The sequence below is a fragment of the Acanthopagrus latus genome, chromosome 6 (assembly GCF_904848185.1).
Source record: "Acanthopagrus latus isolate v.2019 chromosome 6, fAcaLat1.1, whole genome shotgun sequence".
In the NCBI taxonomy this organism is placed as follows: domain Eukaryota; kingdom Metazoa; phylum Chordata; class Actinopteri; order Spariformes; family Sparidae; genus Acanthopagrus; species Acanthopagrus latus.
In genome coordinates this window covers 16,784,448-16,801,008 of record NC_051044.1, presented here as the reverse complement: position 1 = coordinate 16,801,008, position 16,561 = coordinate 16,784,448, and the positions used below count along the sequence as shown (strand labels likewise).

General features: G+C 42.0%; 2 protein-coding genes across 2 annotated transcripts in view; both read left to right on the top strand.

Moving 5' to 3' along the window:
* The window catches only part of nbl1 (NBL1, DAN family BMP antagonist), a 6,795-nt gene extending 1,079 nt beyond the window's left edge, over window positions 1-5,716 (top strand). Inside the window, exons 2-4 of the mRNA XM_037100549.1 lie at window positions 703-883; window positions 3,095-3,206; window positions 5,047-5,716. Coding sequence (XP_036956444.1) covers window positions 711-883; window positions 3,095-3,206; window positions 5,047-5,328 — 567 coding nt within the window. The 5' untranslated portion in view covers window positions 703-710 and the 3' untranslated portion in view covers window positions 5,329-5,716. The remainder of the gene's footprint in view (window positions 1-702; window positions 884-3,094; window positions 3,207-5,046) is intronic.
* Window positions 5,717-9,913: 4,197 nt separating this feature from the next.
* LOC119020845 (transmembrane protein 88) lies at window positions 9,914-16,318 on the top strand. Its single transcript, XM_037100552.1, has 3 exons — window positions 9,914-10,224; window positions 11,099-11,393; window positions 14,376-16,318. Exons 2-3 carry the CDS (start codon window positions 11,100-11,102, stop codon window positions 14,601-14,603), a joined length of 522 nt encoding a protein of 173 aa, XP_036956447.1. The 5' UTR covers window positions 9,914-10,224; window position 11,099; the 3' UTR covers window positions 14,604-16,318.
* Window positions 16,319-16,561: the final 243 nt, after the last annotated feature.

The following is a 16,561-nucleotide window of genomic DNA, read 5'->3' as shown; positions in this document are numbered from 1 at the left end:
TAACAGTAACATCCACAGGGCGCTCAGACTGTACAGCGTGCTGCGTTTAAAGACGGTCACGTTAAGTATTTCTGTCTATCTAGAGGTGTTCGTTAAATAAAGGTCTTCCTCTTCAAAACTTCACAGGCCAGCAGCCACTTCATCTCCAGATCTCTGCTGATTCTTGATCACAAGGCTGTGATTGTGTCAGAGACATATGGAAGTGCTGCAAAGTGTGTAAAGGAGTCGACGTGGGTGACCACTGGGCCTTCTTTTTATAAGCAGCAGGAGAAAAACATTTTGTAGGTTGTAAATGACGTGACTCCTTGAGGTATTTTTAAAGAAGAGGGTGAAGGAGAAGCAGACTTGGAGTCAGGTGGTTTGGAGCAGACATTTGCCGCCCTCCCCCATTTTATTGTCTCTTCTGGGACAATATAAACCCAATATAAGGTTCTCTATGCAACCGGTGACTCACATAATGAGGAAGTTGTGTCTATTAATTATTCCAATAAGTTAAATATGAAGCCCAGGGTCATCTAGGTTTCAAGCTGCTTAATCACCAGGAAGTTGTCAATCCACATCTGCAGGGACATGTTCAAATTTAGGATTAACTAAAACCATCTGAAAACGTCAAGAGATTTTGTGTCCACTCCCTTGTCTGTGTTTTTGTGTGGAACAAGGGTTAACACAGTAGTAACATGCCGTGGTTTTCTGCCCCTTCAGGTGCAGTCATGTGGCAGAGGATTCAGATTTGCTGCGCACTGTTTGCACTGTATTCAGCGGCACCGCCTGCACACATCAACCGCCTGGCGCTGTTCCCTGACAAGAGCGCCTGGTGCGAAGCCAAGAACATCACACAGATAGTCGGGCACACGGGATGTCAGCCTCGCTCTATTCAAAACAGGTCAGGATGAAGGCCCTCTCTGTCTCGCTCTCTATCCGCCTGGCTGACAGTCTGTCGGTGCAGCAGAAAAAAAGTGAATCATCCGGAAATGTCTAGATGTCACCAAGTTGCATCCTCAGTTGTCTCATTCAGATAGTAGAGCACAATGGTGTTGGTGTATCAAAAGTATCATGGTACTTAAACGTACTTTGATGTACCACACTGTATGGGTTTTGCATGCTGACATTTAAAGTGACATTTAAAATAGAAAATTGTTAAATAGCTCTATATTCCAACAGTTATCATTGTATAAAGTGTTTGGTTAGTAACCCATGTTCCTTGCAGTAAAAGAGAAAATACATTTTCTGGCATCCCTGCCCGCTTTATCCAATCAGGACAGAGAACTCCACAAAGAGGCGGTCCTGTCTGCTAGTGAGCATCAGAGAGCAGGGTCCTCCTGTTTGCTGTCTGCAATTACCGCTGCATGTTCAAGGGGTGACGTAGAGTGGAGAGAAGGGATTACACTTAGAGCAGCTTTAAGTATAAAAACCAACTTGCAGAGACTTCAAATGTGTCTGTTACACTTGTTTGTGCTCTACAACCTTTAAACAGTTGGAGATATTCATGCTTTTTATTGCCAACAAATTCCATGAAAAGACTAACACTGACAATGTGTTCATCTGTCTTCCAGTAGTTTGTGACTCCACTATCTGTGGCGTGCAACCTACTGAAGTTGTGAATCTCTAAAAAACTTGCCTATTCTTTTATTTGAAAGAAATGCTATATAAATCAACAAAACTGAAACAGCAGGACACTTTATAATTACTATCACTGTTAACAAACAATCAAAATGCCTTATATACCATTCATTAAGCAATTGTTTACTGTAAAGTTGCAATTGATTTGTATGCTTTGTAGTTTGTTAATAGAAATGCTGTAGTTCATCAATAATTTAAGTGTAATCAGTCAGTTTAGTACATAAACACATATTTTCTTTTATTATCAATTAATTGTAAAGAATTAATTTCAGCCAAGTATGAATCAACATGCAGAGACTTGACACTAATCAGTTCATTACACTAGTTTGTGTACTACAATCTCAAAAGTAAGAGGAAGAAGGAAATAACCTCCACTACAGAATTCCAGGAAAGTCTCAACTCTGCTTGTTGATTTCTAGGAAAGATACGATCAGCCTGCATGGTTTGATAATTAAATTTAAAGACCAGAGATGAACTGGGAAACTGTAGGCACTCAGCAGATCTCTTTGTCAGCAAATCTCATGAAAAGACTAAAAACTGACAATGTGTTCATCTGTCTTGCAGCAGTTTCTGTCTTTCCTGATTTGTGGCATTCAGCCGACTGACGACATAATCGTTTAAAAACTTGTAAGGATTATTTACTACTATATATATATATATATATATATATATATATATATATATATATATATATATATATATATATATATAAATGTTTCAGCAACCAGTACTCACACAGAATCATTTAGTGCATCTTGAGGACTATATTATGCTGCTTATTTGTTGCTCTAGTGAGTAATTTACAGCAGCGGGACAGTGTCTGTGGGACTGGGAAATAAATTACAAAGCCCATGATTATTTTAACAAGGGAACATGTCACCCAGTGCAGTGCTGTGGCTCGGTCGTGTGTTTTTAGTAGTTTTTGGAAACAGTGATGAAAGACGCTATTTCAGGCTTTGGCTGACACAGACAGGATAAATCACTTCATTGTTTGTTTTGTTCTTTTAATGGTATTTGTTGACAGTAAGAAAAAAAACGAAAGAGCACCGTATTTGTTTTTTATTTAAATGCCTGATCTGTTGACAATAGACAAAACATGCAAATATAACTTTCTAGTCTGCCTTCAAGTAATTTGATTGAAAGAATATAGTTGGGTTGAAGCTCATTTGTTATTCTACTAGAGGGTAACTTTGCTACATTGATATTAATTCTTCCCTGTGACATGAGTAGAAGTTTTGCACACCAACTCTGCATGTTTAACACAATAGTATTTGCGGAATTCAACATTGTAATCATGATTTACGTTTATTATCTGAAGTTGACTAGTGCTTCACCTTACATTTGTAAATAAATCTCTTTTGTGCGATCGTATGTTTGGCCTGAGGATACCAGACATCCATAGCCTTTTCTTACACTGGCATGAACGTCGTGTCTGTAGGAACAATGAAATCAATGCCTTCTTTCCTCCTCACAGAGCTTGTCTGGGCCAGTGTTTCAGTTACAGCGTCCCCAACACGTTCCCACAGTCGACCGAGTCTCTGGTGCACTGTGACTCCTGCATGCCTGCCCAGACGCAGTGGGAAGTGGTAAGAGTTATTGCACATTAGCTCATGTAGCAAGCACACACCAACACTGACTCGTCAAAATCACACACAGACCGCAAGTTTCCAACATAAAAGATGGCAATCACTGCACACCAGTGAACACATACCAGAAGAAAATAAAACCATAAATGGAGGTTTTTGAATAGATCTCTCACATTTTCTGCGGTTCCCCATGAACCATCAGCCTGCGTTTTATTTTCCTCTGAAGCTCATTGTCCCCCTCAGCCAGAAGGAATCCAGTCTTGTGACAACAAAGGCTTTGTAGTGAGGTGTATGTAGTTTGGAAAGCTGCCAGGTAGGCTCGGCGGGTGGGAGCGCAGGTGAAGTCGCCTCATATTTCACTGGAAAATATTGTATCTTTTGGAGTGCGCTGCTGTTACCTGATAGATTCATTACTTTTCTTAGAATTTTTGTTGCATGAAAAAGGCCAGAGAAAGGGCATTTACACTCTCACCTTACTTCTAATGATCTGGAAATGAATGTTTATGTCTGTGGTTATGATTGTTGTTGTAGGACTTTAAACAAAATTCAGTTTGAAACAACAGCCTCAGCTCTCATGAAAGAGGAGACTGCTCCATGCTGCTTTGGCACTTGTGGTTGATCTTGATAAAACAGCTGAATGATCACTTTCAGTGGGTAATGATAACAGTGAGGGGAAGTTGCGTGAGGTCTGGAGAGCTACAAGAGCTTGTGCAATGTTGTGGATTAAAGGGGGTTTATATTTTCTGTTTATTTTATTTGAGGTTTTTTTCAGAAATTTCTTTAGTCCGTGGACAATACAGTCATGATGCAATCGGTTTCTTAGAATGAAGACTGTCTTTAATAAAGCAAAAACACAACACTAAGGAGAAAGATATTGATGGCAGGCGGTCTACAGAAAGCAGGATGTACACATTGTAAAAAATTGTATTTCCTAAGAAGGAAGATGGAGCTATAACAATTAGTCGATAAATCAATTAGTTGATTGAAAGAAAATAAGAAGCCCGCAATTTTGAACATCGTTTCATTGTTTCAGTCATTTTTAAAGGAAAATGTCAAACTTTTGCTAGTTCCAACTTCTTAAATGCAAGGATGTCTTTGTCATTTATGACTGTAAATGATGAGTCTTTCAGTTTCGGACTGTTGGACCAAAGAAGTAATTTGAAGATCCCTTAATTGAATGATTTCCTGCATTTCAACCCGATTTAATTTTTTTTTTTTCCCGGGCACCACTTTGGGCAGCCCTCATCTAAACCCTTTAAGTTAAAGAGCCACCTCAATTTATACATTTCTTTTATTGAGAACATTTGATGATTTAGTTATATTACATTTGTTGTATTTCTTGTTTTGTAGGACAGGAAAGTAAGTATAGTCTTACATATCCATTTATAGGATACGGCAGTCACTAAAAAAAAAAAACAATTCAGCAGTAAGTAGTACAAATAGAATAAGAAATTACTCAGTATAGTATAGTAAAGTATAAAACAGTCTCAATACGGATCCCCTCTACATGGCCTCCAGAGGCAACAATGACCATCAGCAAGAAGATTGTCTGTTTCTGAATAATTGTTTTAGTGTTTTTTAATGTCTGTCACCAGGTCGGTTTCAGTTTATATGGGACAGATAAGTCATAAAGTTGCTTTTTATGGCACAGTGGTGGTATGGCACGGCGCTAAAACAAAAAGGTTTATCCTGTTTAACCCCACCATCTTTTGTCCAGACTCAGCAAAAAAAATATTAGTTATTTGTTGTGGCTTTGAATACAAAACCAAACAGTGTTCAGTTAGGATGAAGTAGGCAGTTTGTAACAGGTCACTGAGAGAGCGTTTGTGTATGTGAACAGGTGACTCTGGATTGCCCGGGCAGTGAAGAGTCTCCTCATGTGGATAAGCTGGTGGAGAGGATCTTCCACTGCAGCTGCCAGTCCTGCAGTAAAGAAGGAGCCCAGGAGGGGGCGGTGATGCAGCTGTATCCAGCCGACAACGTGGTGGACGCTCCGTCTTTATCTGACACCTTGAGCGGCGCTCAGTCCCACCCTCTCCCTCCTTCAGACACACACTCCAAAAAGCACGCTCACGCACACACAGACCATCACACACTACCACACACATCAGACGGAGGGTAGCTCCGTCACTTGACTCCTTTTGTCACTTTGCTCATCTCTTCCACCCTCTCTACTCTGCTCCACAGCGCATCCTTTGTACCAATCTGTAGTTTTGTAAAGGCACTTTGAAATAAGGCTTCACTTTATGTTAAAATGTTTTTCTGTGTTAAAAGGCACACACACACACACACACACACCCACACACACACACACACACGCACGCACACTCGTCATGCTATCAGATTACACTCCTTTGTATATAAACTCATACAAACACAGCAGCCCGTGCACTCTTTTTGTTTGCTGATTAAACATGCATCCAGACAAGACTACAGTCTGTTAATAAACTGTAGTGTCATTATTTTTAATCTGCTTTAATGCAATAAATTCTATTGTTGTGGTAACCGTCCTTTTGTCTTCTGTTATGTTCTTAGCTCTCTCATTCTTTGTCAAAGTGAGTAACACATGAAATGGAGTTACAGAAAGTGTTGTTGTGTAGAACAAAAGAAACATTCACAGCTTCCTCTCACTGTCTCCAGAACCTAAGCTGTGCCTTTTACTTTCATGACACATGGTGTTGTTTTCTCTGATCAACAACATTCCAGTCATGGACAAACATTTAATAGGTGTTGGTGCCGCTTGCTGGAGCACAGAAGAGCTGCATGATGGGCAGAGATCCGGCTGTTCGCTGCTTCATTGGCCTGTATCTGATGTCACTGCGCCAGAAAGTTTAATGAGATACTGTGATGGAAAGCTGCAGATAAACTTTTACCCATATATTTTCACTTGTTTATGGATTTGAAAAGTCAAGTCCTTCTAAAGTCAAGTTTAGGCTTTTGTCAAGTGGATGTCTTACAAAGTTGCAGTCTGTCAGTTACTGGCAAGATTTTGATTTTGGAAGATATCTGCTGCATTTGGTGATCTGATTTTGTCCCCTATCTCGGACATTAGAATCATGTTAGGATGGAGATTTGGCTTATGTTTTGTATATCAAGCTTGATATTAGTAAGTAAACATAATGTATCTCCCACAATGAATGAAATGAAAGTATCTCTCTAAACTTTCTTTTATGTCGTGGTTATTTCTAATTTAATCTCCTTCAAAAAAAATTCTGGAAGGAGATGTGTAATCTGGTACAGAACAGAGAACTGGCTTGTTGCACTTTCAAATAGTTCATTTTAATTAAACTGGCAACAGACAACTTTTCCCTGTTAGAGTTTCCAAGTGGTATTATGACGGCGCTGCTGTTGCAAAGACAGCTGGGTTGTTTCCAAATAAAAACTACGCATGCAGGACAAAATGTGATTGCAGACAAAATTGTACAGTGATGGTGAGGTTTAGAGGGAACCACTGTAAACACTGATGGATTCAGTGTTTTGTATCCATGCAACTCAGCAATCAACACTAACTTTCTTAATGATTTGTTGAAACAGAAAACTAGTCTATTGCCAGTTTTAGCACTCATTTAACTTAGAGCCTTGGAATCAGTGAGCAGCAGGTCAGCTTAATATGTAAAAACTGGGTCTTTAAACAATCTTTTTCTTCCAAAGCAATCATTATTTTTCTCTTTATTTCGTCCTGAATTCACAAATCCACTCCTGTGTTGTAGCCGCACTACCACAGTATTTTGTATCTGTCACACTGAGATTAACGAAGGACCCGAATACAGGAGACGACAGGCAGGGATATCAATACATTAGGTTTTAGACAGGATTAAGGCAGAAAAACAAGGCAGGGAAACACAACAACAGGGTCTGGGGAAACACAACAGATGACTTGACAAAGACTGAACTAAAAGGCTGGACTTAAATACAAACTGCACTAACAAGGGGATGAAGTGGGGGCAGCAAGTGGAGGAAACAAGAGAACAGGGAAGGAGCTGATGGGCGAGACAGTCGAAGGCGATGCAGTGTAGGTGTAGAGGGAGAACAGACTGGGGAGGAGCACAGGAGCGCAGAAAGTAAACAGAAGGCAAAAAAAAACAAAAAACACTGATATGAACTTTGATACAATTATAAATATTTCATAGCACAGATACGTTGTTGAGCTAAAGCTGAGGCTGTTGAAATGATGCACTCATTACATCTAACAGCTGTCAATATTAGATGGATGGATGACCTCCGTCTCACAGGGTTCACAGTCGGTGTTGCTGTGCTGCTTGCTGGCCTGAGATGCCAGTAGATGTCGGTCTGCATGATGCTGCTCAGTAAATGGATGGTGAGTGACCTCGTGTGTCGTTGCCTGAGGCAGAGAAAGTCCGACAGAATCAGAGGTGCCACAGAAAGAGAAAATGTTCAGTTCATGGTCTGCTCTGTCGTGTGAACTTAGACAAACAGAGCCCGGGTGATAAAAGGCTGGGGGACATAGCTGAAGAAAGACGTGGCTGCATCTATGTTACAAGTTCACAGACAGTCCAGCAGATGTCAGCAGATGTTACAGGTTCCTCTCACTGTAAGACTGAACTTTTCAACCTCTCCAAACCAGACAACTAACAAACAGAGCTGAAACACCTTCCACCCGAGAGTCTCTGCAGCATTGCTCCTGCCCTTCATCAATCATTCCCTCATCCCTACGTCCAGGCAGCGTCTGTTCCACCGTTTCTCGTCAGCTCTGTCCCATATCGTCCCATCTATTTTTCTCTTGTTCTGTGTAATTAAATTTGAACAGCGAAAGGTTGACTGTCTGTCTGAGCTGCAAAACAGATCGATCATTCTCTTATCTCGCAGCCACACAGCTGACAAAGCTCAGTGACTGGCGAGAGACGGCAGGCAGAGAAACTCAGAGAGACAATTCTGAACTTGTCGCACCTTATTGTCGCACAAGAACTTGTTTATGTGCTTTGATTTGGTTTTCCTCCCACTTGAATTGGGATAAAACAGACTTTGATCTTGTACAAAACATGCATCATTTCTTTTGTTTTCTGATGCAGTATGGGTGATTTTAATATCATTTCCATCTCTGAGCGGTCACAGGTGAATGTTCTTTACACTGTGTGTCCTCTATCAGTATAAGTGCAGCCTAATCTCATTTTCCTGAGATGTTATCTGATTATCTGACTCAACTGAACTGCATTTACTCATGCAAACCTTAGCAAAGGTCACCTGATCGTAGAGATAACAAGATGAACGGGTATAGGATGTGAGCAGTCTTTGTTACGTGTTTACATGTAGTAATCACCTTTTAATTGGCCACGTGTGAGCGGATTGTAAGATTGTTGTTGATGTTGTTTAAAGCTGCTGGACTGTGGTTTACCTTCGAGAAGGCCTGGGGTGACAGCGTAATGCTTCAGATAAAAATCAGAGCTGGACTGTCTTGTCTGTGGGAATGGGGTCAATAAACGATCTTTAGCGGGTCGACCTGCGTTTAAAAAAAAAAAAATGCTTATTTAGGTGGAAAGGCGGTATAACAGAGAGCTATAGTAGCTAACGTTAGTTTAGACTGAGTGTGCTAGCATAAAATAACAACTGGTTTCAATACACACGTTCCACAGAGCTCCTTTAATGCCAAGTTGCAAAGCTTTTTTTTTGTTTTTAATTTAAGTATGTTGCATCCCCAACAGCAGCCAACACTGTGATGTTATGGCGTACTGACCACACCCTGGTGTACGCTCGCACATCGCTGTAGCAAGGTTTGGGTGAAATGTTAAATTGCAGGTCAACAAAAGCATTCGTTGCTTTTAAGTGATAAAAAGCTTATGAAATAAAGCTTAAAGCTTTAGCAGTACCACTTTCTAATAAGCCATGACAGGCATTTGCAATTGCTTTATATATTAGTTAATATCCAATAATAAGAGCAGTCTTTGGTTGCCAAGTTGTGATTTTTTTTTTTTTTTTTTTAATTGTTGATTCTATCCATGTAATAAAAATGCATTACATGTTATCAGTCGATGAATAAGTACTAACTGGTTTTTCTCAATGGGCTGTCAAGTCTGCACTAAATTCACAGGTGTTAGTAACTCATTTAAAGCAACTTTAGGTAACTTTGTGACCTCAAATTAACAGCTTCAGAATTATCATGATGGTACAGTGTCTTGTAACAAGGTGAGTGGTGTCTCTGTCTCAGCTCTAACTAGTTTCTGCACCGTGTAACTTCAGTGAGAGGGCAGGATCACAGCGTTACAGACATGTTTACTTCACCCTACACGTTCTCAACACATTACAGTATTATGACGTAATGAGTTTAGTTTGTAGTCAGCAGCTACGTTATGTTACAAACCTGGAACTTGTGTTTACAACAGTGGTGCTGCACTCAGAAACCTTGGGGGGCGCCAAATCGCACAAAATGCTGATTTCTACATAATGTTGCTTTAAGCCTTAAAGTTTAAGGCATTTTTACAAGGAAAAACCATCCAGTTTCCATTTTTTTTATTCTCAATAACAATTTAAGTAAGTTGGTAACTTTACTGATAAGTTGATTTTAAGAAGTCTTCACACAACCTGGCGACCCAAAAGTTGTTTTCCATGTATATCTATAAACATGAAGCCAGCAGCTGAACTCCACCCCTCTGGTCATCCAGGGGAGAAGCTGTGGAGATGTGCGCATGTCTGCTGTGTTTATTTAAAAAAAAAAAAAAAAAAAAAAAAATCCAACAAAAATACTCCTGGAACAAAATGCTCATTTGTATGTCACACTTGAATATGCACCTGGCCGCGTGAGCGCGCACTTCACGGTAGTGCGCGTGGCCCGGAGCGGCTCGCGCCCTCAGACGCACAAAGGCTTCATCATCATCATCATCACCATCAGCAGCAGCAGCAGCAGCAGCAGCACAGGGTCCCACTGACTGCTGCCTCTGTCCGCTCCTCTACAAACAAACAAGTGTTCGTCTCGTTGTGTAGTGAGATTTAAGAGCTCCGGGTCGATCTGCGGGAGGAGAATTCAGCAAACGCACCCAGAGATTAACAAGATTTGTACTTGGAGGTAGGCACTAAAATCCTCATTTACAGCGGGTTGTTCAAAGACGTTTTGTTAAAGGATGCATGGTGCTACTCTATCACATGCATGCATGTTTTGAACACAGTTTCCAGTCAGAAAGAGTAAACAAAATTAGAAACAGAAAATATGTAGTGTTTTATCACTCCAAGGTAAAAGAAAAGATCAGGATACATCACAGAAAACAAACGTGTTCAGTTCATGCTGAGGTTGTTTAAACTGATCTGAGAGCAGCAGATCATGAGTTCTGTCCGGTGTGATGCTGAACAGCCCTGGTTTGTGTCTGCGGCTCAGCAGGAGGCTGTCCAGGTTTAAAGATTCAGACTGATCTGTTTCAGATGGATCATATTGGCATACAGTCTGGGCTCCACTGGCAGAGAGCTGATTGATGACATCGACCATGGAGATAAAGTGTTTGTGCGTGTGTGTGTGTGTGTGTGTAAAGTCAAAGCAGGCTGTAGGCTGCTCATTTACATAGACTAATTAGTTATTGGCTGCCTGGATGGGAGACAGAGGAGGACAGTGAGGGAGCAGGGCGGTGCCTCACCGCTCTTATTTATGGTTTGAAAGTTCAGTGTGTTTGCATAAATGACATGCAGCTGATTAAACAGCGTCCAGCCTGGAAAAGGAAACATACAATTCAGGTGTGAATTTTGTGTGTGATTCAACATGAAAGTGATTACAAGCTTAGCAATGGCCAACAGATAAATAAATAAAACTTTGTTTTCATTAATTTAGCACAGATGCACAATTTAAAGCACCTCAGCCTTGTACAATTGTTACATCCCTTTTTCATTAATTGAATCAAAACATCAACAGTCTGAGTCAGAACACTTAACAGGGCTCTCTCTTTCTCCCGCAGGATGTGTGGTATGGACGTGGACCTGGACGATGGCGGTTCAGGCGAGGAGGAGAAAGAGGAGGAGTTCTGGGTCGGGGAGGGGGTGAAGATGCTGCCCCCACCGGTGGCCCACAGCGGGGGCAGCGCGTGGGGCAGCCGCAGGGGCAGGTGCGGCTGCGTGGCCTGCGGGACGGTGCTCGTCGTCTGGAACCTGTGTGTTGTGCTGGCCAGCGCTCTGCTCCTGGCCCTGGTCTTCTCTGTGGTGCTGCTGCCTGCAATGCTGCTGCTGTACGTAGGCTTCCTCTGCCACTCCAGGGTGAGTCGTCTGCAGCGCAGAGGTCTGAAGTTGACATTAATCTGTGTGTTACTGTGTTTGTGTAGAAGCAGAGAGCAAAGTTTTTTCTCCGCATCTAGTGGACAGCTGGTGTGATTTGAGCTCCAAAAATGTAGGTTGTAAAGTTGATCCAAGCTAATCCTGCTGCTCTGGATGATTAGTCAGGGGATACTTGGCTGAGGTGGATACAGACTATAGTACCAGACACTGTTTACCAGGAATCACTGAGAGTCCCACGGTACAATATGTGCACAGTTTTAAATAATAGCCATCCAATAAGATATTTAATACTTTGCAATTTATCATCCTTTTGCTCCCAAAGTCTGTTTTATGTGATGAGGTTTCCACTTACTCACTTTGCAGCATATCACATTTCAGGCAGACAGAGCGTACAGCCTGTTGTCATGCAAGTTAAACCACAATATATTATAATTAAACTCTCTCTGTGTAAATCTCTACAATATCCTGACTCTTTGGAAGCAAACAAAAGGATGCAGCAGTTTTAAAAATGATAATAATCCAGAAAAGAAGAGTGTTTTGTGTCCTGCAAAATATAACATTGATTCCTCGCACTGTCCCCTCTGTTTGTTGCTCAGTAATCCCCTAAAGTTTCGATTTGATTTCCCATTGCAACCGTTTATTGACAGCTAATCATCACGCTTGGCGTCTCCTTAAAAGCCTTATGATTGTCCAGACAGTGGTCCAAGACACAAAGCCTCATTTCAGCATCAATATTAGGTTTGACCCTCTTCCTCTGTTTCAAGTGTCATCTTTAAATTAAAGGCAAAAAAGCCCAAAATAATTATTTCAAAAAAGAAAAAGTAAATGTTGGGAAACTTTGTTGCATTTCCTGAGACAGTGATAAGTACTGACCTGTAGTCACCTCAGTAAATACATCGACCTCTTCGGCTGTTGGCTCCTCTCGTGTTTATACCCAGATAGTCTCTGGGTTACAGAGAGTGAACAGGCTGGATATCCGAAAGGCAGGAGGCCCCTCGAATAGTTGCCTGGAGGCAAACGCTGTTTTGCTGAATCAAAGTATGATGTGGATGGAGGGGCAGCTTTTCCTCAGACACTGGACCTGTGCACTTTAATCTAGCCTGTGTTTACTGGGGAAAGTAATGCCAGCAATGCAGACATGCCAGCGCACGTGTTTAAGTGCTCCCAACAGTCTAGGCCACTTGCGTAGGTTTTGTGTAGAGCCTTCATGCAACTATAAATAAACCACGCTTAACCTGCCCAGGCCCAATGTCAGCTGCAGCTCTCTTTGACCCTTCAAAGGATAAGTGTTCGTTTTCAGCCACATCATGCTGTTGTTTTCAGCTACAAGAACCCCCGCCGCCTGTCACCAAATGACAGACAGGCACAGAGAGCAGCTAAAGAGCTAGATGACAAGGTGTTGATAAAGAGCACACCGGAGTGCTGCACTTTCAGTCATTATGTGGACAAAAACATGACTGAATCATAATGTCACTCCATAACTACTGGCAACTGTTTGCTAATAAATTCAGCAAATCAACTTAAAGTGTGGTAATACGTCTACGTCGTGTCGACAGCTGGTTTCTACTGCCTAAAAGTAGCCTAAAAAAAAAATATGGTGGTCTGTGCCAAGCTGACAAGATGTTCACAAATCACTTCCAGTGAAGAAGTTGCACCCATTCTCCTTCCACTTGCCTGGAAGTTTAAGGCAAGTAAACCCATGTCAGTTATTGACAGTGGGAGCTTTATCTCTCGTGAAGACTGGCACTGGCACCTGGAGTCAGAGAGGTAGATGAGACAACCACCGCCTCGAGGGAAAATGTTTTTGGCAGCAGAAGTTAGATGCCGATAGCTGACGCCTTCTCCACAAATGTGTCCAGGCTTTGTATGTTTGAAGTCGAATGTTGGAACCCGACAGTGCTTCTTGTTTTGAGGTGAGGAGAAGGGCGCGGCTTGTTTCTTATGAGTCACGAAGGGTGCAGACAGGAGATAAGTAAAAAAAACATGACGAGCATGAAGCCAAAATCGTGCTGTGAAGATCAGGTCGTAACATCACGCCCCACCCCTGATTCAGCTGCCAGGTTGCCCCGGTTGTGAACGATTTTGTGCGTGATGGAGCAGTTAAATTAAGAACATGCGAAGTCTGCGCATGCAACAAGACTGTAATTGTGATTAGGCCGGAGCGAATGTCCCTTCAGAGCCAACAATTACAGACAGCGTCAGACAGGGAGTTGTGGTGACAGACTGAACGTGGCGAGTGGGGACCCACTGAGAGGACCGTCTGATTTGGTGCCGGCACCAGCTGTGCACAGACACAGCGACAGCATGATGAGGAGGAGAATGTACTCGGTGAAAGCACAGTGTGCACTTAACAGAGGTTCTCTCCTGTGTGAGTGTTAAACTCTGCTGTTGCTAGGGTACATTTGTAGGAGGCAAAGTACATTTAGACAGAGTTCACAATGGGAAATTATAGAAAAGAGGCTTCAGATGTAACCGTATTGTTCCGAGTATGTCTGGATTTGACAGAGAAAAGGAGATAATGTGCTTGTTCTTTCTTTGTGTGTGTGTGTCTGTGTCGTGTGTGAATTAACCACATGTGCACACTGCTCTCACCCCTCGATCTCTTACTCCTCATCCATTCAACGTTTTGTTCACTTCCTGCCTTTTTTTGCTTCCTTTTGCTGGTTTCCGTCTTCCTCTCTCTCTCTCTCGCTCTCTGGCCTGTGATTGACAGCTCAGAGGGTTGTAGACAGTGGCTTCTTCTTATCTGAACTGCAGAGGAAAGCTGGGAGAGACTCTGTCACAGCTCGCTACCCACACAGTCCCACGATTGCACCCTGAACATATGCAAACACACTCATGCGCACAGTAATCATACCAAGCCGACGACAAATCCTCGAGAAGCCGCCAAAGCCAAAACGTTCATCATGTCCTCTGGAGCCCCTCTGTCTACTCTTATGATCCCGTCTGTGTTTGTCCTTGTAGGTCCTCGACGCCCCCTCTGCCATCTGCCATTACCTTGACGACAACAGCTGCTCCGCCCTCATCATCCTGGGTTTCGTGATGATGTCGCCGCTCGTGGTCGTGGCGGCCGCCGTCTTCTGCGGGCTGCTCCGACGGTTTCGACTCCTGCTTTTCATTCAGCCAATCACGCGTGCCTGGTACCGAGGGCGTCTGCTGGACTGGGTGGGCGGCGTCCACGCCTGGGTCTGATCTAGACAAGACAGGAGGCACTAAGGGGCAGAAATGCTAACAGCCAGAGGGGATCGGAAAGTTACATCAGTGTAAAATCAACCAGAGAGATACAGGAGATACATTACTGAAGACAACACTTGAGATTATTTCATGCAAATGTTGACTAGATACTACATTTAAAAGAAATTGTTAGACATTTTAGGAAATACCTTTATTGACTTTTGTGCAGAGAGTTTGATGAGGTCGATGCCACTATTGTGTTAGTACATTAAAAATGAAACTGGTTAGGCCACTTAGCACAAAAACTGGCGGCAGGGGAAACAGCTTTCCAAAGTTCAGAAATCTGCGCAACACCTCAAAAACTCACTGATTAACACCTTTTTATCTCATTATAAAGTGCTTATAATAGCTGCAAAACATGGTCACAGATTGGCATCTAGGCTCCGACCTCGTCAGTCCCCTAGCACGGCAGTGGTGGGGAGAGCTGGGAGATTTTAAATGGATCCTTTTGAATAGATCACCAGACTGTGAGGGTGTGTTTGGTAGATAATTGTAGCGAGTGCAGCATGTCTCATGTATATAGCAGTGCAGCTCGAGTAGCTCGAGCCGTTGCTCCATTTGTGGTTTTACTGTGGATGTGTTGTAGACACTGGACCCTGGACTTAAAGATGGCACACAGTCACTCAACAAGTGATCACTTAACTTTTATTAAGGCCACCAAGGCTGTCGGGCAGCAGTGTATCCAGCTCTGTTAATACATCCAAGGGTTTTACAGACTACTTTTGGTGAGTAACTTCCTGTACTATTTGCTGGCTGGCTCCATGGACGTATAAATAGTGGACGGAGCTCTCAGGTCTGTGAAAGTGAAGCCAGTGCGGAAGTGCATTAAACCTGCATTCTGTCTAATGACCAGCAGGGGGGAGCAGCTCCACTGGTTTCAAAAAGATTACAGAATGAAAGTAAGCTTATGAGAAAATCACCACACTTCTCACTTGATTTATCATCTCAGTAAACAATTTCCTGATGAGATTATGGTCTTAGTGTCTAGTTTGAAGTCTTCTTCAGGTCAGCATGAGGCAGCAATGTTGGTCCCATTTAGAGTGAAGAAGACAGTAAAGGTTTGCTTCAGGTCATGGCTACGTTGTGATTTACAAGTAGACAATGGTGTGTTCTTATTTTCTCAGTTAGATCCACCCCAGCTCCAGTCTCTTATCCAAATATGGTCAATTCTGGCTCCAAAAAAACAAGATGACAACGGCCATAATGCCAAATTCCTTAAAAATTGTAGTCCTCAGACCAATGGAATGACATCACAGTGGTTTCACAATTTGCTGGCTCCAATTGTTTAGTGTTCCTTATTCCGTAGTGTTTTATTCAGACTGCAAAAATAATAAACAAAATGTTAATTCAGATGTGCTGGTTGGCTGTTTAACATTGTTCCAGTCTTTATGCTAAGCTAAGCTAATCACCTAATTTTTCTATACTTACTTTTAACTGGCAGAGAGTTTTGTTGCTTGTCTCATTTTATTCTCAAAGAAAAGGCAAATAACTGTATTTTCTAAATGTCTAACTATGAACTTCAAGGCCAAGTTTGGCGGTGTTGTCGTACAAGATTGTGCATCAAAAGGTGTCCCCATTATTCTGACTACCACCCCACATGTAAGGTCATTTTGTGATTTGTTGAGAACAAGAAAATAAGATTGTGTTCATAAACTTTATTGTAGCAATCTCCAGCTCAGTCTCATGTCCCTTCGATTCAGAAACAACTGTTTTCAGTGATTTTTGGATTGACGCCATTGTACGTAAGATCACAAAAACATATTTGATCTAAAGAAACACATTTTAAAAATGTTATTAAGATTTTTTTTTTGTTGAAATGAAGGATTATCTGAAGTTTGGGCACAAGGCAAGTGTCATTTGTTTTGACGAATAGCTTGAAGAGGGGAGCGCTTCACATTTATTAGAGTAGTGTTCAG

What these genes read in the sequence shown, in the direction of transcription:
- LOC119020845 (XM_037100552.1), top strand. Translation starts at nt 11,100, where the DNA reads ATGTGTGGTATGGACGTGGACCTGGACGATGGCGGTTCAGGCGAGGAG. An exon ending in GCTTCCTCTGCCACTCCAGG is followed by an intron (nt 11,394 to 14,375) that starts GTGAGTCGTCTG and finishes TTGTCCTTGTAG; the next exon opens with GTCCTCGACGCCCCCTCTGC.